General features: G+C 42.7%; 1 protein-coding gene across 2 annotated transcripts in view; it reads right to left on the bottom strand.

The window, feature by feature from the left end:
* Window positions 1–21,577, bottom strand: part of KIFAP3 (kinesin associated protein 3) — an 81,027-nt gene that overhangs the window by 18,573 nt on the left and 40,877 nt on the right. For both annotated transcript variants that reach the window (XM_081012128.1, XM_081012127.1), the window contains exons 12-19: window positions 18,016–18,124; window positions 16,955–17,067; window positions 16,052–16,217; window positions 13,311–13,436; window positions 10,871–10,969; window positions 8,037–8,122; window positions 3,921–4,110; window positions 1,270–1,369 (exon numbers count right to left, since the gene is read on the bottom strand). In XM_081012128.1, the coding sequence (XP_080868254.1) occupies window positions 1,270–1,369; window positions 3,921–4,110; window positions 8,037–8,122; window positions 10,871–10,969; window positions 13,311–13,436; window positions 16,052–16,217; window positions 16,955–17,067; window positions 18,016–18,124 (989 nt within the window). The remainder of the gene's footprint in view (window positions 1–1,269; window positions 1,370–3,920; window positions 4,111–8,036; window positions 8,123–10,870; window positions 10,970–13,310; window positions 13,437–16,051; window positions 16,218–16,954; window positions 17,068–18,015; window positions 18,125–21,577) is intronic.

Below are 21,577 nucleotides of genomic sequence, written 5' to 3'. Positions count from 1 at the left end.
AAAAAACTAGTGCGGCAATGGATTTTTATGATATTAAATTTTCAAGATGAAAAGTGTGCTTTTGAGTAATTTTAGAAGCCCTAGGGAAAATAGCCCCACCTTAGTGATCTTTTGCATCCCTTTTCAGTGATGTATATGGTTGCTTTTCTATCATTTAAATGTTGCTTCTTGTGATCAAGGTTCACTTTTCCTGGCAGTACACAGCCAGCCAGATCTAATATTGCAATAACTCAACTAAGGGCAAAAAAGCCCTCACACTGATTGCAAAGGCATGTGGGAAACATTTTGTTTTGCTACGCTGCAGTTGCCGTTTTATTGTGCTCAACAGCATCTGCCTTGATCTAGAAGCATATAACACACATGGCTACACGAGCTAAGATATACACAGGGAGATGCACTTCTGAATGTGTCTTCTCATTCACATCTCACCTAACTTAATCAGGTGTGTGGCTGGACGGGAGAGCACACCATCAATGACAAAGCCCATCCTCTCTTCCTTGACACACTCTTGCAAAGAACCTCTCTTAAAAGGATGTGGGAAATCACTAAAGGGAGGGTCGTTTTGTAGAAGAAAGTGTTGCAAAACGTGCCACTACCACCCATTTCAGCTCAATGCTTAAAATTACTCCGAGTGGCTTTTTGAAGCCCAGGGCATCAGCAATAATGCTGTCCGTTAGGTAGAAAGATTTTAGTTAAAAAATAATAACAGCAGTAGAGAAATTTATATTTAACAACTCATTTAAAATTACTGAAACCATCTCTGTTAAGTAAATCAAAACTCCAAATACAGACCCGTTTCCAAATAACAATGCCTGTCACAGCACGGAAATAATTGTGTGGTCTGGTTTTGTGTTCTATTTTATTGATTTTGGGAAGCTATCAGAAATACTTTGTTATACCAATCTGTTAGAAGAAACCCAGGATTCAAATGACAGCTGGGGCTTCCAACATAACAAAATGGTAAAGTTTGGTGAATGGTTTCTACTTTGCAGCTTTGTTCCCATACTATGCTTTTTAAAAGTGGCTTGACTTGACAGTTATACTCCGTCATGCACTGGGTGGCTGGAGAGATACAGAAAGAGAATGTCTGCCATATTCTCCTCACATAGGGCTTCCATCAAATCCTACAGCCCCTCAAGCAGCAGATGGAGTACAGAATCGCACCTACCCTGAAACACGTGTTTGAAAATGTACAAATCCAAAGCTTAAGATGTGACATTGATAACGTTTGAATTAATATAAGCTTAGCCTTTTGCAGAATCAATTTACCTGCTGGAGAAATGATGCTGACCCACAAGGTCTCCATTCTGAAGGTGGTAATCACCGAAGAAATCAGGACTCACTGCTCCATCGTGTGCTATCAGTCCTTCTATATAAAGAGAAGAGGTAGAGGCTGAATGTGCTGTTTATCCATTTTTATTTACTATTACATTTACACCCCACCATTCCTCCAAAGAGCTCAAGGTGGTGTATATGCTTCTTCATTTCATCCTCCTAACAACCCTGTGAGGTAGATTAAGTTGGGATATAGGGACTGTCCTGAGGTCACCTTCAAGCCTGAGAGGGGATTTAGTCTCCCAGAACCTAGTCTGACCCTTTGACCACTACCCTACCCTAACCTAGGAAGTCTTGGCAAACTTGTGAAAATTCAGTCCCAGCAGTTATCAATATAAACAATTTAAACCAATTCCCATTAGACCAGGGCTCAGCAACCTTTTTCAGCCGTGGGCCGGTCCACCGTCCCTCAGACCATGTGGTGGGTTGGACTATATTTTGAATAAATAAATAAATGAACAAATTCCTACACCCCGCAAATAACCCAGAAATGCATTTTAAATAAAAGGACACATTCTACTCATGTAAAAACATGCTGATTCCCGGACCGTCTGCAGGCCGGATTGAGAAGGCGATTGGGCCGCATCCAGCCCACGGGTATTAGACTGTTATTTACCACAATTGCAATTTGCATCTAAAGAACAGGCCAACAGGGGATGGTTACAATTTCATTACTAAGCAGTAGATAAACAGATCCACATGCTTTCTACCCTAAATTAAGCACAAATGGATGCCTTAGTAAAGAAACACAAATTCCCTTGCAACGCAGAGATCCCTAAGAAAGCTTTCAGCATAAACAAGGTGTGACAAAGAAGGTGGTGAGTAAGAGTGAGAAACTGAGAGGCAAGATTTTGTTCGCAGCAATACCATCTCATTTCAACTGAACTGACCAATGCTATAGTTGGGGCTTTTAGTATGTAGCAGGTGGGAGTCTTCACAGCTCAGTTTTGCTCTCTGTGAGTCTCAGTTCCTTTTGCGTATCAATTACCTGCAAGTCCAATATCCTACCACTGCATTCTTTCACAACTAAGACTCAGAATCAAAGCAAGCATGGGGGGGGGGGTGCATACCCAACGTGCTTACCAACATGATGGGGAGGGTAGGGCAGAGGTGCAGTTGAGGTGGCAAGGGCACACTGGCACAGCCAATTCATTGATCCCACTGTTGCAGTCATACCACCCCAAAGTCACTGCCATCATGTTCTGCCCCATCCTAGTTAAGTGACACAACTCCGTGGTCAATAGGGCAGCTTTGTGGACCCATTCCTGGCGAGAGTGTTTTGCAGGAGGCAGCTGACAAAACTATTATTATACCATTCCTTTGTGGGGGGGGGTCAAGATCTCCTTCCACAGGCTTTTGAGAATGTATTGAAAATCCAATGCCTCTTTTATATACAGTGATACCTTTGTTTACGAACTTAATCCATTCCGGAAGTCCGTTCTTAAACCAAAACCGTTCTTAAACCGAGGCATGGTTTCCCTAATGAGGCCTCCCACCACTGGTGCCCTTCCACCGTTCGGATTCCGTTCTTAGACCGAGATAAAGTTCGCAAGCTGGGACACTACTTCCAGTTTTGCGGAGTTCGTAAACCGAATACAATCATACCTCGGGTTACAGACGCTTCAGGTTGTGCGTTTCCGGGTTGTGCACCGCGCCGAACCCGGAAATACCGGAACGGGTTACTTCCGGGTTTTGGCGCTCGCGCATGCGCAAAAATCCTAAAACACGCTTTGCACAGATGCGCGGGTCGGGTTGCAAACATTGCGGGTTGCAAACGTGCATCCCGCATGGATCACGTTCGCAACCCGAGCGTCCACGGTAGTTCTTAAACAGGGCTGTTCTTAAACCGAGGTGCAGTTGTACCTTGTTTTGTGGCTGGGATCCATTCTGGAGCCCCGGCCGCTAGCTGAAAAGGACACAGGGCAAAGTGCCGTGTCTGCGCAAGCGTGGCAAACCACTGCGCGAGTGGCAAACCCGGAAGTAACCTGTTCCGGTACTTCCGGGTTTGCCGCGGACATTCACCGGAATGGACGCTAGATGAGGCGTACGTTCACGGAGGTATTACTGTACCACTGTACTAAAATACATTTTGAAAGAAAAACATTGCCTATCAAACTGATCGCTCTTAAAAATTAATCAGTTTAACGTGTAGTATTAGAGATACAGGGTGGTATTCAACTAAGTTTTATGCAGAGTAGACCCAATGTAATTAATGAACGTGACCATGGTCAATTAATTTCAGTGGGTCTACTCAAAGTAAAGCATGGTCGAGTGCCACCCATATTGCATTAATATACATATCAAAAGCAACGTGATTGCATCATAAAATAATGGTGCATGTATTAATTTAACTTTATCACTGTAAAAACCATGTGAATTATGAACTTATGCCAGTTGCTAAGCATGCATTCAGCTACCTATAATAACAAACTTAATGTAAGCCAACGTTTTTTTCTTTCCCAGCAAAATATCTTAACTTTAGCTGAACCTCTCTGTAAGATTGGGTATACTGGGAATCAACTCCATGAAATGCTTGCAGGGAGCTTGTGCAGTGGGGAAGTTAATGTTATCTGTATCAGCCTTACCTGCATTGTAGTAAAGATCAGGTCTTTCAAGAATGTCCCCTTCATGAATATATGGCTCAATCCGGTCATCCCCATACAAGTACTGTTCATTTTCATCCATCTGCCGACTTTCCACCATTTCCAGCCACTGAGAGTTGTGCCATCGAAACTTCTCACTCTGGATCTTCTTGGCCCATTCCTCATCATATTCCTGTTTGGGAGATTTAAAGGCTTTAATACTAGCTTGTCTTAAAGTAAAAACAGTTATTAGTTCTTCACTTTTGCTATTAAACTTTTTGGATAGGTAATTAAAAAAGGCACCTTAAAAGCTAAAATCAATACGCTTCCCACAAGAGTGAACCCAGGCTCAGGTTTTACTTTTCTGCCAACAAATCATGAGCAAAAGTCAATGTTTTGTTCTCAGCTTGCTGCTTGCAGTTTGTTTAAAGTGTGGGGAGAATCTCCAGCCCCTAGGCCAAATTTGTGCCATGAGTCCATTTCCTCCTAACTTGTTGTCCAGTTTGGTGCAGGTACAGAAGTGGCTGGATTGGCTGCGCAGCTGAGTACCCCATGGGAAACTTGATCACAAAGATCAGTGTTTCCCAAAGTTGGCAATAACGCCTCCTGGGGGGTTCTGGAACAATCCAGGGGAGCAGTAGAAGCCTCAAGTGCAACTGGGGGGCATTAAATAAAATTAAGGGGCTGGCGGAAGCATAAAGAATAGAATTCTGAAAAACTGTTCATACATGTTTCGCCTGTTGCGTAATGACACTTACCGCCAGGTCTGGCGCTGTTGCGAGATGGCAACAATGCCTCCCCCTGGATCTGATGGTTGTGCTGGAGGGAGGGATTTTCCTGGGTGTGGGTGAACACTTTTTGGCTTCACCCAGGCCCAAGAAGTAGGTCACAGCTTGCCTGCCTATTTGGCCAATGGCAGGTGAGCTGCAGCGCTGGCCCCACCCCTGGGGAAGATTGGACTGAACAGGCAGGCTTGACTCTGGTCCTGGGGCCTAGTCCACCTCCTCGCCAAGTTGTGAAAATCTGTTCGTACATGTTTCATCTGCACGTCCGATGTTGTAGGACAGTGGTTCCTAATTAACCAATTACTGAGGACCCCCTATTTTTCAAAACCCAAGCCATGGACCCCCTACTCTGGTAAATTTTGGTAACTCCTTGGTAGTTACCTCTGCAAAGCAATTTTATGGACAAAATGTGGGGTAGCCCCTTATAAGCAAAGGATTTTAGGCATACTAAAAAAAAACACAGACTAGGGCTAAGTGATATCCGGTTTTCAACATCGTGATATATCAGCAGTTAAACATTGTGATATTCCGATATATCACGATGTCTGAAACTGGAGATCAGTCATGGGGATAAGGAAAGGAGCAGTCACAGAGGTCCGGTGGATGGTGTGTGTGCAAATCAGGCATGGAGGACATAGGACGTAGTGCGGTACGACGTAGGTAGAAATAAAGATACACAAAAGAATGCAAATTTGTCACTGCATATTTCTGTTTGTTCGCCTAAAGAAGGTGGCGGCATGCTGAGTAATTCTTTTCTGAAAAGGGGACAGTAGGCCAAATAAGTTTGGGAACCTCTGACATAGATAATTCCCACAGAAAGCAGGGTTGAAGTGGGGGGTGACTTCAAGCCTTCTGAATCAGATGTGTGGGGATTTCTGACAAATAGCCAAAACAGAAGATAAGAACATGGGAGGCAAGACCATTGTTTGAGCATGTATAGCAGTGAAAATACTGTTCTTCCCCCTGCTGCAAATTTAGCCAGTTCTTGTTATTGTCCTCTACCTTTATTAGCACCTTCATCATGGAAAATATACAAATTATTTCTGCAGGGTATGTGCCATCCTTTTTGAACGACTAAACCTTTCCCTAGAGTACTAAACCACTGACACTTTATGAAGCATTAAGTAGCCTCTCAAAATCTGGGTGCTATCCATTGGGGTCCTCTTTGTCACTGGTTTCCGTCACACCTTTTATCTAATTAAAATACTCGGTGCTAAGAGAGAACTATATAAATCTGTTCTGTGTTTCGCTGTGTCTGATGGAAAACAGATTCCCCTTTTTTCTTTAACGTGGCAGGTCCTTAATCTGGTCAGTAATAAGGTTCATTAAAGACAACTGCTCAACTAAATTAAAGCTGCAATGCAGTAAGTTGGAAGCACAGGGGGGGAAAAAACCCACTTGAAATGTTATACAGCCATACATATCTTTGCACATTACATAAGCTCACAGCTACTGTGGTAAAACACAATATGCCTGAAACCACCAGGATTGTATCACAAAACTGCCACCTTGAATTTTACTTCTTGGGGTTATTTATCTTAAACGGTGCCAACACATAGCTTCTAACCACAATTTGTCCAACAATTTAGGCTGATGTAGTATTATTATCTGCCCTGTGGCAATAAAGTACAGTTGAAATAGAGAGACAAGTTGGACTTGTAAATATATTGTGAAGACACACTGTGGAGATGGTACGTTACATTCTGAAACTACCGTATTTCATCGCATAATCGTTGCCACCGCATAATAGTCACACCCCATTTTTCTCCAGCCCTAAAATCGGTTCCAAAGCTTTCACCCCATTAATCACCGCAGAGTGGATTTGAGCAGAAGATCCAGGTTCTGAAGAGAGAAAATGCCAGCAAGATGGCAATCGCCACAGGCTCAGTAAGCTGCTACTGGAGCCAGAAGATGGGGGACCCGGAGACCTGGAAAAGCCACAGAGGGGACGCAACCGTGCTATGTGCAAATATTTATACAGGAATGACCTACAGAAACAACCCAAAGTCTAGGAGAAACAGCTCTGCCTTACTAAATATGAAACATTTATTTTCATGAAATACCGTATTTTTCGCGCTATAACACGCACCTGACCATAACATGCACTTAGTTTTTAGAGGAGGAAAACAAGAAAAAAAATATTCTAAACGAAACAGTGGATGTATGATTTTTGCGGTTCATGCTGTGGCCACAGACATGTGATCTGACGGTGAGTTTGGGGTAGCCCAATGCAAAAATCCTGAGGATCCATGTGGATCCGTGCTTTGTAACCACGTTTTTGCACCACTGCGGCCCCAGGCAACAGTGGGTGCGTGATTTTTTTGGTGCAAGCTGTAGCCATGGACATGCTATGTGATCTGATGGTGAATTTGGGGTGACCCAGTGCAAAAATCCTGAGGATCCATGTGGATCCGTGCTTTGTAACCAGGCTCTCTGTCCCTCTCTCCTCCCCACTCAGCGGCTCTTCTCCCACTTTGCTGTTTCAAAGCGAGCAAAGCGAGCCACAGAGGAGGGAAGGAAGGGGAACCATGGATCCTCTACTCACGACTGCAGCAGATCCCCCCCTGCCACCCATAGGCATTCGCTCCATAACACGCACAGACATTTCCCCTTACTTTCTTGGAGGGAAAAAGTGAGTGTTATGGAGCAAAAAATACGGTATATCATAGTACTAAATAGGTGAAATAATCCAGGGGTGGGGAACTGCATACATGCAAAAATGTTACAAAACACCACTGATCGCGACTTCCTCGCAAGGATAAATTAAGTATTTTTGAGGACTATAAATATGATTTTGCATGAATTAAAATCCCCAAGTCTTAAAATATTGTAAACAATCATTTGAAGTACACACTTGCATCTAAAAAAAATAATCTGAAAAAATAGAGTTTACTCGTTTTTATGCACACAGATATTCAGGGCAGTGTTTCAGTGCACAGGAGTTGCTGTTTCTGCCTAATATTTCAATCTGATCTGATCCACATGGTATAACAATTATTTTTTTATAAGAAAATATTCACCATATAAGACGGGAGAAAGCGCCTTAAAATAAACACACTGATTGTTTTTTTAAATCATATAACCTAGCATAGAAGCTTCAAAAGGCAACACATAATAAAGGACCCCACCGATCCTATGTTTTCTGAATGCACCTATAATTTTGGAAGCAAAAATAACTGAGTAAAATAGGAGGAACAAATTTTACTGAAACGTATTTGCAACACAATTGACATAATTTTCAGTCACATGTCAGAAAATACTACTGCTTTTCAGAAAAAAAGGTGCTTGTTATTTTCATTAATACTCAGAAGGAAGAAAGTAAAAAGTCACTTACTGCTATTATATCCAGTGTATTGTCACAGACTTTACGGATCTCAGCATTTTTATCATGCATCAGGTCTATAAGATATGCTGGAGCCTCTACAAAGACATAGTTAAGGACGTAAAGCAATTATGGATGCCTCCAAATAGTGTTCTATACAATTTTGGTGTGAACAGTGTATGCCAGGGGTGAAGAAACTGTTTCAAACTTATTTTAACATAGCATTTTAAATTCATTCTAGACCCTTGTGGTGAAGGGTAGGTAAGAAATAATTTAAATAAATCGCAGAACTGCAGAGTTGGAAGGGACCTCAAGCATCATCTAGTCTAACCTCCTGTAATGCAGGAATCTCAACTAAAGCATCCATGACAGATGGCCATCAAACATCTGCTTAAAATCTTCAAGGAAGGAGTGTCCATCACCTCCTGAGAGAGACTGTTCCACCGTCTAACAGCTCTCACTGTCAGAAAGTTCTTCCTAATATTGAGTCAGAATCTCCTTTCTTGTAACTTGAAGACATTGGTCCTACCTGTCAGAGCAGGGGTAAACAAGCTTACTCCATGTGATAGCCCGTAAGGTATTTGAACATGGCTAACCTATCTCCCCCTAGTGTCCTCTTTTCCAGGCTAAACATCTCCAGCTCCTTCAACCATCTTCATAAGGCTTGGAAGAAACACACATCTGTTAACATTAAATTACTGAGACGCGGGTGGTGCTGTGGGTTAAACCACAGAGCCTAGGACTTGCTGATTAGAAGGTTGGCGGTTTGAATCCCCGCGACGGGGTGAGCTCCCGTTGCTCGGTCCCTGCTCCTGCTTCGAAAGCATGTCAAAGTGCAAGTAGATAAATAGGTACTGCTCCAGCGGGAAGGTAAACAGCGTTTCCGTGCGCTGCTCTGTTTCTCCAGAAGCGGCTTAGTCATGCTGGCCACATGACCTGGAAGCTGTACGCCAGCTCCCTCGGCCAATAAAGCGAGATGAGCGCCGCAACCCCAGAGTCGGCCACGACTGGACCTAATGGTCAGGGGTCCCTTTACCTTTACCTTTACTGAGAACTCTAAATAAAAGGGAGTGTGCTTTTTAAGAGGGAGATAGACTTGCTATTAACAATGCTAGAAGGCAAAACAACCAATAGGTGTTTCTTTTCATTACATTTGGAAAGCAGGAATACAGATCATTCCCTAATCCCCTATTACATCACCGCCCACAGTAACTGATTTTGAAAGCATAAAGATATGCTAGCATCACATGCAAAACGGAAATAACAGCCATTTGTTTTGCATATGTATATGTTCCCAGCGCCACTCATTAAGCTAAGATCATATGAACATTTTATTAAAGCTTGCAGCCTTACTAAAAAGTCATGTAAATGTTTATGGATACAAAAAAAAATACAGTTGTTATGGAGATGGTTTAGCACACATGCTAATAAGCTCATTCTATGGTGTTCTTGAAGCTACCAGCATGAGTTTGATCAAACTGCGGGAGGCAGTGGAGGACAGAAGTGCCTGGCGTGCTCTGGTCCATGGGGTCACGAAGAGTCGGACACGACTAAATGACTAAACAACAACAATGACCTGACTACACTAAACAACTTCTATTCCAGAGCAAAAATGAGTGTTATAACATAGTGTGATATTCAACTAAGATTTACTCAGAACAGACTCAACAAAATGTACATTACTAAGGTCCAGTAATTTTGATTGGTCTACTCTGAGTAAAACTGAACGGAATACCACCCATAGCTATGATCCCACGCAGCGTCAGCAGCAGAGTTCACAGAAGAGCAGCAGCAGCAGCTTTGGAAACAAAAACTACAGATCAAAAACCACAGCTATTCCTGCCATCATCCTTTGAAACTGACCACCTACTGCCTCTCCTCCTGTTGTGAATGAAGACATCCAAGATTAGTGACAGGGATGGGGGTGGACAGAAGAGGAGAAGGCATGTTATTTCGTTTGCTATCCCTTATAAGAACAGAAACACAGCTGTGAAGTGGGGCCATTTCTGAAGGCAACACAGAATAATTGGATTGCCAGCCCTTTCACTTTTGCAGAGCTCCCATTTTTAAGAAAGCTGCGTGACACACAGAAGAGTAACAAATACACTTTCACCGTCACTGCATCTCCGTGGTAGGCATGGCTGCAGTCATTACATTTGCCCCGGGAAGGCACAGGAATCCTGGGAGGACCAAACTAGTAACCCCACAAAGGAGTTACTCCTCCTCAATAAATAGCAGCTTAAGATACAACACCAATATTAGCTTCAATTGCTTCACTGCATCTCTAGAAAATAGTTGGTTATATATATTTTTTAAATGATCCTAAAATACAAAGCGGACGCGGGTGGCGCTGTGGTCTAAACCACTGAGTCTCTTGGGCTTGCCGGTCAGAAGGTCAGCGGCTCGAATCCCCGCGACGGGGTGAACTCCCGTTGTTCGGTCCCAGCTCCTGCCCACCTAGCAGTTCGAAAGCACGTCAAAGTGCAAGTAGATAAATAGGTACCGCTCCGGCGGGAAGGTAAACGGCGTTTCCGTGCGCTGCTCTGGTTCGCCAGAAGCAGCTTAGTCATGCTGGCCACATGACCCGGAAGCTGTCTGAGGACAAACACCGGCTCCCTCAGCCTAGAGAGCAAGATGAGCGTGCAACCCCAGTGTCATCCGCAACTGGACCTTAACGGTCAGGGGTACCTTTACCTTTAAAATACAAAGCAATTCAATTTCAAATAGAAATGCATGGTCTGTGGTGAACCTATAGTGATGAAACCTTGAAATAAGAGCTTCTGCATATTCTGTAGAACCAATAAAAGCACTGCAGCAGGACTATTTGATCTATAGAAGAAGGATACGAGTCTCCTTGATTATGACATCTCTAGTGGCTTGATGGAAGACCATCTGGTAAAACACATAAATGATTTGGCACACAAACTCGTCATCTTCTTGCTGAGCTATACAAAAGGAAAAAGAATTGCCCCATCAAACTTTAAATCCCCAATTACTAGCATTTAATCATGAAGACGATGCATTAAATTTTCTGGATCATAATCCACACGAACATATACACTAAAAACATACCAGTTTTAACCAAAGTTCAGGAGTGGCATTTGTCTGAAGGTTCTCCAGAGTTACTTACAGAAGGGGAGAAGCATGCGCTTATAATTCCAAGGGACATCCTGAATTGGAAGGAAATCAATGCCACTACTTTCTACAGCTTTCTACATATTCTTCTCGCTTTGGGGGGTGGGGGGAGGGCAGAATATGCCACCAATTTTCCACCCCATTTTACTTTTGGAGATTTGGAAGATATGCACTCTGAGTTAGCACACTGCTTTGCTCCACCCACTTAACCCCAAGAATTGTCTTTGCTCAGGCCACTTCCATAAAAAAAGCAAAAGTGAAAATCCCACCCTCTAAATCCAAACAGCTCTGCTACCTGGCCTAGCTCAAAGCAAATACAGTGGAACCTCAGTTTTTGAATGTAATCCATTCTAAAAGACCATTCAGCTTCCGAAAAGTTTGAAAACCGAAGATCAAAGGGTGGCCAGCAAAATCCATTGAAAAAATGGAGAAAGCTGTTCGAATTCTGAGGCGCATTCAGAAACGGAAGCAATTAATTCTGGGTTGTCGGCGTTCGGGTTCCAAATTGCTCATCAACAGAGATGTCCGAGAACTGAGGTTTCACTGTAAACTAGGAGTCCCTGGTCTGCTTGAAGTAAAAAGTGACTCCTTGTTTGTTTTTTAAACTAGTTCTGAAGGAGGTGGACAATGGAGGTGGTTGCCTGCATTAAGGACAGAAGGCAGGGCTTTGGAGCACAACTCTCCTTGCCTTTAGGACAGAACTACCCACTGCACTCCGACTCCACGTCCAGGAAATCTGGGCACCACTTTTCCTGAGCAAAGCAGCACCAAGAAGAAGCAATGTGTAGGCAGAAGTGGCAGTTTGGAGAAAGGAATTTAATCATGCTCCTGCCAACTTTCCACACCCCTGCCACTTATTTTCCAGCTGGCATCCCAGATCTGTGTTTGTGACGGAGGCATAGGTTGGAATAAAAACCACTAGGAAGAGAATTGTGGAAAATGGCAGGCAAGGGAAAGGTTAGACACCCCCCCACACACTTCCTAAATTTCTCCTCTCCTGTTAATCACTCATGCGCTGATACCACTTTGCAGAGGGAAAGTAGCAGTCGCAAGTTTCAAGACATGAAGTAGACAGAATGTGCAGTTTTCAGGCTTAATCTACATGTCCATCTCACATCTGGAAAGTCAGGAATGTGTCAACCGGTGCCAGATTGGCCTGAAGATAAATTGGGCTTTTAAAGTGTTCCAATTCAAAACTCAAAAAACCTCAAGGGATTTTTGAGTGTTCATCTGGAAGACTTGAAAAGTCCAATTTATTCACCACACCCTCTTCACTACTAGACACCCCCCTTGCTCAAGTAAAATAATAATAATAATCCATAACTTGTGGAAGGGTGGGGTCCTCAAATTCTGGTCAGCCTTGGTAGTAGTCACTCCCCTGAAATATGTGGTTCCCAGGACCCTACTGCCTCAGAGGGGCTGGTCCTTTGTCGAAAGTCACACTGAATTCCCAAGTCAAAACCATCTGAAGCTCAGTTCTGGGTTAGTGATGTGTTTCCGCTCTCCTTTGAGCTGAACTGAGAACAGCTCTCCAGAGAGCATGTGTCCCTTTTCTCAGCTCTAAGCCATGCCCCACATGTGAGCTGCTGCTTTTCACCAATGCATCCTTTCGTTACAGCTGAAAGGAGTCTTCTGTAGATCATTACCCCTTCTCCTTTGCCAACGGAAAACTTCTTTAGCTTGGGGAAAGGCAAGGGTTGGGAAGAATAAAGAGATGGGGGACGGTAGAGGGAAGGTACAAGCCCCATTTATAGCTCGTCCAAGGTCAAAAGAAGATGGAGCCAAACATTAATAATAGCCGGCCTTCTTGAAGAAGGGGCAGAGAAGAGTTAGCATTTCAAGTCCCAGCCTCTTGAATATTCTTATTTTTAATGAGAGGTCTACTCAGAGGAGTTGCTAAGATGAAGTAAATTGCTCCAGTCGAAAAAAATTCCACAGTAATTTTTGTACAATTTTTTTTTTGAAGTGGTATATCCACTGAAAGTATTTGTCTTGGATGAGCATCAGAGGGCAATAAACAATCTAACATTAAATAAGCTTTCACAACATAGGTTTAATACTCAAGTGCTTACAGACTTGTGGAACTGGGAACTGTGCGCAAACACACACACACCCACACTCAACATCCATAGGAGATTCTTAATAACATACCATTTAGTAGTTCAATGAGTGCTGGAATAATCCCAGATTTAGCTAGCAGCGCTGCGCAAGAATCATCCATGGACACTGTGCCAATCATTATCACCACTTCCAAAACAAGGTCATCTTCTGCAGAACCTGATAAATTTAACAAAGAGAGAGGGTATTGTTGAATCCCACAGACACACACTAAGCTTCATGCTGGAAGAAAGCCACACCCAGAGAGAATCTTTCAATATGGCCAGCAAAACTTCTTTTTTTTAGCAGCATGCAAGCATCTGAGGTGTCTGCCATACTGATGCAACATCCTTGTTTAGCCTTCAGCCCCAACAAAGTACAACAGGGTTGCTGATCATTACTCCTCTGCCCCATTCTAAACTCTCTCTCTCTTTTTTTTTTTTTTAAACCGATGCAGTGGGCTAATAGCCAGGAAGACTTTAGGACAGCACCTATGTCACAGGTTCTTTGAGACAACCATTGCTTTGGGAGTTTCAATATCTGGTAAGGGATTGTTAGATCCAGTGCTTTTTTTTTCTAAACAAATGTTCAGGGGTACTCTCATTCTGACTAAAGAAAATCACCATTTTATAGTTCAAATCGGGGAAAATAAATACAGTAAATGGACAAAAGTACAAAGATTCACAAAATGTTTAGGGGTATGCGTAACCCTGTGCCCCCCCCCCCCGAAAAAAGCACTGGGTCCTTCAGAGCATTTTCACCAGCCCTGCACTCATCTTACCAGAAGTCAAACTCAGTTTATTGGTCCTCATTCAGCCCAGCACTGCATCCAGGCTCCAGTCCAGTTCCTGCACCACTACACATGATCCAGATATTATGGAGAAATAGAGCTGAGTGCTGACAACAGTTTGTTCCAAATGCCCCAATGACCTCTCTCAATGACCTCATATATATGTTAAATAGCACTGGGGACAAAACTGTGCTCTGCAGAACGCCATAGCCTAACTGCCACAGAGCAGAAGAGCACTTCCTCAATACTATGCTGACCCTGGAAGTAGGAGTGGAACCTCTGTAAAACATGCCCCCAGTACCCAGTTGGGTCCAGGAGAATGCCATCATCAAAGATATCAAAAGCTGCAGAGAGACTGAGGAGAAGGTCATGCTTTACTTGTCTTGCTCTCTCTATAAAGGTCATTAATCAGGGCGACGTTGACTGATTCCATCCCAAAGTCAGCGCTGAACCAGACTGGAATAGGTCTAGATAACTGGTATATTCCAAGAATGTCTGCAGTTGTACCACCAATGCCGCCTAGATCGCCTTCCCCCCAAACAGGGTATTTGTGGTTGGTCGAAAGCCGTCACAAAGCATTGGGTTCAGGGTGGGCTTCTTTAGGAGTGGCTGTAATACTTCCTCTTTAATGGCAGTGGGGACAATCCCCTTAGGCCAGTGATTATCAAACTTGGCCCTCCAGCTGTTTTGGGACTACAACTCCCATCATCCCTAGCTAGCAGGACCAGTGATGAGGGATGATGGGAACTGTAGTCCCAAAACAGCTGGAGGGCCAAGTTTGGCCATCACTGCCTTAGGTAAAGACATAATTACCACCTCCTGGACCCAGCTGGTTAAACCTTGCCAGCTAGATTTGATTAGCCAAGAGGGACAGAGCTTGAGAGGGCACATGCATGATCAAGTGCATTACTGTCATGTGTCACAATCATTATTACTGGAGAAAGGGAAGGAAGCCTAGATAATCCACAGGTGTTATAACACTGTCTCTTCCTGTATTTGTTAATCATTTGGCAAAGTAAAGTCAGCTTTCTTGGTTTATTTTGCCAAACAGAGAAATCAGGATTTAAAGAGCTGTACCCTTTCTATTTTTTCTATTTTGGGACGCGGGTGGTGCTGTGGGTTAAACCACAAAGCCTAGGACTTACTGATCAGAAGGTCGGCGGTTCGAATCCTGGCGACAGGGTGAGCTCCCATTGCTCGGTCCCTGCTCCTGCCAACCTAGCAGTTCAAAAGCACGTCAAAGTGCAAGTAGATAAATAGGGACTGCTCCGGTGGGAAGGTAAACAGCATTTCCGTGCGCTGCTCTGGTTCGCCAGAAGCGGCTTAGTTATGCTGGCCACATGACCCAGAAGCTGTACGCCGGCTCCCTCGGCCAATAAAGCGAGATGAGCTCCGCAACCCCAGAGTCGGTCACAACTGGACCTCATGGTCAGGGGTCCCTTTACCTTTTCTATTTTAGCCCCTGTAACCTCTAAAAGGTTACCCCTAAATGTCAGGAGACCGTCTGGAATGGCGGTCCATAATGTGCAAACAGCTGCCACCAGCAAAGAAAATCAGCACACACGTGTCATAAAACACACCCCATCAGACTCTTCTTTGGATTTCTGGTCAGAAAGACTTTGAGCATGGAAGCCGCTGGCTATTTATAGGAAAACTACATTTTAAAGCTTGTACAGATGTGAAAGCATATCTGGGTAGTAAATGAAAACATATGATTATTGGTTTATACCTCTAGAAAACTTGTTTTCTGGATACGGGGAAAAGCCCCCTATATAGTTTCAAAAACCTGACTAGGATATCTGATGTTTTAGTCTGACTGAGAATCAGACCATGACTGGATTGTCATTTGGGATTTTAGCCCAACTATGAAAGTTTGCTGAAGTGTTACTTTATGCTCTTCAACTTCCCAAAATTCAAAGTAAAACCTGTGCAAATTAATGAACCTACAACCATGCCGCACAGCAAAAGAAAGTATCTTGAATTACTAGGCTTTCATAATACATACCTGGCTTTAGTTTATCTTTGAGGTATGGTACCATTTTGTACTCTTTCAAGACAAGTTCCCAATCCAAATCAGGCAATGTCAAATTGGCCAGTGTTCCCAAGCATTCGATCACAAATTCCTCATCTTCATCATTTGATACCTGGGCAGCTAGGTCACCAACATAATCCTAAACAAACAAATAAAGCAAGCATTTAACAAATACACTGCATGCATAAAGGAAAAGGCATTGTCTGTTACAATGCTGGTGAACTGGAATGAGCAGGTGTGCCTAGGTGGTTACTAAACTGCTGATTATATTAGAAAGACAACACACACGCAATATTGTGGATCCGACATCAAGAGTGTACTTTGGCAACAGAAACCCTTAACTGTTCTTCCTATGTCAAGCTAATGAATACTTTTTCAGTTCCAGACTCATTATCCAGTCCAACAAATACTTTTTTATATATTAAAATCTAAATTTAGAAAGAAGTGCTATATGAATGCCAACTACACTTTCAAAAATACTTGCAAATACATTCTCAGTATTCAAAGCACTCCATACACATGGTAACAGCTTTATAAAGGCAAGTCGGATATTCTTATAAGACAGATGATGGCAGGGATGCTGAGGTCTGAACGCTCAGTAATCAGCTACTGCACAGCAACAGGAAGGACAGAAGAAATTATCTTTTTAAAAAAAACCTGGCATGCAGTAATATGAACTAGAGAAGTCAGAGTTTACACTGTTTACTATAGTATTCCAACATAATTAAGTCATGTGAAGTGAAAGCATTGGCAAAGCTGCAAATGATCAAGTGCAGTGTTCAACGTGAAGTTATTTTATCCATTATTCAATTTCATTAAAATAAAACAAGTCCCCCACCTTATGAAGGGTAGAAATTACTTATAAGGCATGCTTACAATAAACAAAGTTTTGGTTGGCCCATCATGCTGAGATATGTTCCTAATCATCTTCATCAATAATGGGTCCTTGAATTTCAGTGCTCTCTTCATCAGCATCTTCAGTCCATTTCCTGAAAAGAAACAACCCAAATGAAAGGGGAGGGAGAAATGTATGAACCAATTGATTATAACATTTTGTATACAACATTAACAAAGAGACCATCCAATCTATTTACATTGTACATGATGCCTACTCTGGTTATGTAGCACAAACAACAAACAACATCACATCATGGTAGGGGCTTGCTATAAGTAGTCAACAAAGGGTGGTATGCAATGCTAGTCCTACACAGAGTAGACCTACTGAGCTGTCTATTTATATCAAAGGTAGTAGTCTTGATTAGATTGCTCTCCTGTAAGCTGCTATCAGTGATAGCATGTTTTATTGTTTATTTTCCTAATTGGGGGTGGGGGTGGGGGACTCTTTTAAAAAAGAACGAAAAAAGACTGGCTTAGTAATTTGGTAGAAAACTTCCCTTCATTCATTCGTTATTGAGATTTATATCTCATCCTTCTTCCTAGGGTTGCAGGACAGATGACAACAACAATCATCTTATACACAACATATATTATAATTTTTTTATAATCTTATAAACTACATATTTATATATACTGAATACTACATCTTTCTAAGGAAGACTTATCATGGATTTTGCATAGCAAAGTCTTATTTGGCCAGTCTTTTGAGATTTTCAAGTGTCAAAAAGTATGCAGACAGGGCTAATCTGGTAGACATTGTATACCCGGACTTCTAAAATGCTTTTGACAGAATCTACTAACTAAAGCTGTTGAATAAACTTAGGAGTCATGGGGTATGAGAGCAGGTTCTGTTGCATATCTGAAACATGGAACAAGAAGGTAGACATAAGCTGGCTGCTCCTTCAACTAAGGGAAGTAAGGTCCTTTAAAGATCTGTATTGGAACTGGTTCATTTTCTAAATCAAGTCAGGGTTGAGCCAATCCTGATTCATGACATTATTCATAGTTAAGCAGTTCCTCAGCCATAGTGGAATACTCACCTTCACAAATGAGTTGTACATTTCTCTTGTTAGCTGCCAGGTTAATGCAAAAGGAAATGAGCTCGAGGTCGACACGTTCATCAGGGCACTCAAACAACATCTTCATTAACTATCAACACATAAATGTCAAGCAACTGCATTAGTAGCAATAAAAATGAACCCATCTCTTACATGAAACCCACATGACAGGCGAACTAATGCCAGCGTACTGGAAGAAGCAAAGATCACCAGTGTCAAAGCAATGATTCTTCAACATCAACTTTGTTAGATGGTCATGTGGTTCGGACTTAAAAATGGAAAGCGTAATGTTGGTGGTCAACAAAAACAGTTTAAAGACTCTCAAGGCAAATCTAAAAAAAAAAGTAGTATAAACACTGACAACTGGGAAACACTGGCCTGTGAGTGCTCCAACTGGAGAACAGCCTTTACCAAAGGTGCCATGGACTTGGAAGATGCTCGAACTCAGGACGAAAGGGAGAAACGTGCTAAGAGGAAGGCACACTTGACAAACTCTCACCGTGATCAACTCCCGCCTGGAAACCTATGTCCCCACTGTGGAAGGACATGTGGATCAGGAATTGGCCTCCACAGTCACTGTTAAGACCATGTTCATGGAAGACAACCTTACTCGGCTACGAGTGATCGCCAAAGAAGAAGACAGCCACATCATCTCAACTTATCTGCCCCATGCATTGCTCAAATATGGTGGCAGACCTTGGTGAAACAACTTAGGTCACCAATAAAAATGTGAGTGGAAGTTGTGCAGCAGCTCTTTGTGGATGGTGTTCTTGGACAACTTTTAGGCAGGGAAAGAAAGGCAGTAAGTTAGTCCTAGAGCAAAAAAGTATATGGAAGATAGACAGTGTAACAGGCCAATATAAATGATCAAACACAACCAGTACAGGATGCAGAGATGTGTGGTGTATGTATGGTGTTTTTAGGGTGGTCTTTGGCTACGGGGTTGGGCAATGTCAAACGTCCTTAAAGGTTCCTGCACAGTTCATTCTTCGTTTCTCTTACCTCCTTGAGAAGGGGTGTGTGTGTGTGTTGAGTTTTCTTAATACAGTATTGATGTGGTCAACGGTGCTACTCAGTGGTATGTGTTTGTTTGTAATAATGATTTGCGTGGCAGCACACCTGCGAACAATCGACGTTTCAGCACACCTGTATCTTAACAATGTAACTAATTAGAGGTGGAGTTATGTGATGCAGCGATGTGATAGGGTAATTGAATATTTTGAAAACTGTATTTAAGTTGACCAAATGCTTTGTACGGTACTGGCTGGTGTAGAGAGTTGCAGCTGTTTGAATATTATTTAAAAATAAAGTAAGCAAAGATATTGCGGGCAAGTTTTTATTCCATCGCCCCAGTCGCTGCGTAAACTCGGTTGGCGAAGAAAGTCCAACAGTGGGGAGACTCTGTTGCAACAAAAAAATAAAGATCTGCCTTGCTTTCACTGGATCCTGCCTCTATCCATTCTTCTCTGACCAATCATGGACTTAGGGGACTTACTTCCATGGAGGATTGGACAGCAAAAGCCAGCCCTGCTATTTTTCTATAACAGGCTCCTTATGTATTCATTGCGAGACATGGTCGTGTGAACTTATATATGTGTGAATTACTCATAAATGCCTTATACAGCATAAACCTATGCATGTTTACTCAGAAGTCCCACTATATTCAATGAGGCTTACTCCCTAGTAAATGTGTAGTATTTCATCATTAGAAAGATATTTTACGGATATGTTCATCAGAATGGAATTGTTTTATTGTGTTTCAATATGCAGAATTTTATGTTTGCATTTAGCTTTTCTAAATCGACTACAGAGGAACAAGTCATGCTCTCCCAGCCACAGTTCCCTCGACCTGCGATCTGGGAATCACAATGATAGACCTTCTTTGCAAGGCAGTTTTTAAAGCATTTCACCCTTAACAAAATTAACACCACATGTTTCATTTGCAAAAAGGCTGGGGTCAGAAAGAACATGAGTATCTGTTCGTTGCCATACTTGGTTTGCAAGAAGAAAAACCGCTGCCCAATCACAGTTATGCTAAAATGTTGCATTTCTCTATTTGAGGCAGCTGTCACTTGCAAGAGAGAAATGGTCTCAAACAGAACCATGAATTATTGTTTCTAGACAATGAATTAAAGAACCTTTTAATGAGGGTGAAAGAGGAGAGCGCAAAATATGGTCTGAAGCTCAACATCAAAAAAACGAAGATCATGGCCACTGGGCCCATCACCTCCTGGCAAATAGAAGGGGAAGAAATGGAGGCAGTGAGAGATTTTACTTTCTTGGGCTCCATGATCACTGCAGATGGTGACAGCAGCACGAAATTAAAAGACGCCTGCTCCTTGTGAGAAAGGCGATGGCAAACCTAGACAGCATCTTAAAAAGCAGAGACATCACCTTGCCAACAATGGTCCGTATAGTTAAAGCCATGGTTTTCCCAGTAGTGATGTATGGAAGTGACAGCTGGACCATAAAGAAGGCTGATCGCCGAAGAATTGATGCTTTTGAATTATAGTGCTGGAGGAGACTCTTGAGAGTCCCATGGACTGCAAGAAGATCAAACGCATCCATTCTGAAGGAAATCAGCCCTGAGTGCTCACTGGAAGGACAGATCCTGAAGCTGAGGCTCCAATACTTTGGCTACCTCATGAGAAGAGAAGACTCCCTGGAAAAGACCCTGATGTTGGGAAAGATTGAGGGCACAAGGAGAAGGGGCGACAGAGGACGAGATGGTTGGGCAGTGTTCTCGAAGCTACAAACATGAGTCTGACCAAACTGCGGGAGGCAGTGGAAGACAGGAGTGCCTGGTGTGCTCTGGTCCATGGGGTCATGAAGAGTCGGACACAACTAAACAACAACAACAACAACAACAAAGACAATGAATATGTGATTTTAAGACTTTTTATCTGCTTCTGATTTGACCCAGGAAATCTTGCAAGATTTGGACACCCCATATAAATACTGCAAAGTAGGTTCACATAAACATCCTCAACTAAGACATACAATTTGGCCTCATTCCTTATCTCTTAGGATTTAGGTGTACAGTGGCGATTACACACTGTTAAAAGGGTACCCATCTCCACCACCCCTATCTGGGACCTGCATTTCCCCACCTTCTCGTCCTCCAACAATTCAGCACTGCACTAGAATGCAGTGAAATAATTCCCAACCGATTTCCCCCCTGCCCCATGCTGCTATCAGACCTTTGTAACATGGACACACTCTGTGCCCAATCAGCACAAGCGGCATTTTAGCAGCGTTACAATTCCAGTTTACGTAAATATTTCCTTTAGGAGTTCCAGTGCTCAGATCCTTTCTGCTTCCCAATCCTAAGGGATCAAAAATGTATTTGCCCTTTCGTCTTCCAGTATGAGGGCTAGAGTATTTTTCCCTCCAGGAAGAAATGGAAACGGCACAGTTCTGTAAAATGTCATCAGTTAGATTGCTAAAGTGGGTTCTGGCTCCGTAATTATATTATGGCCTCTCGGCGATGAGGTTAAACCTGGTTTAACTAACACATATATTTTACAAGATAAATTGTCATCCA

The sequence above is a fragment of the Podarcis pityusensis genome (assembly GCF_964106645.2).
Source record: "Podarcis pityusensis genome assembly, chromosome: 6".
NCBI lineage: Eukaryota > Metazoa > Chordata > Lepidosauria > Squamata > Lacertidae > Podarcis > Podarcis pityusensis.
Note: the sequence above shows the minus strand (reverse complement) of the source record. Positions and strands in the feature narration are given on the sequence as shown.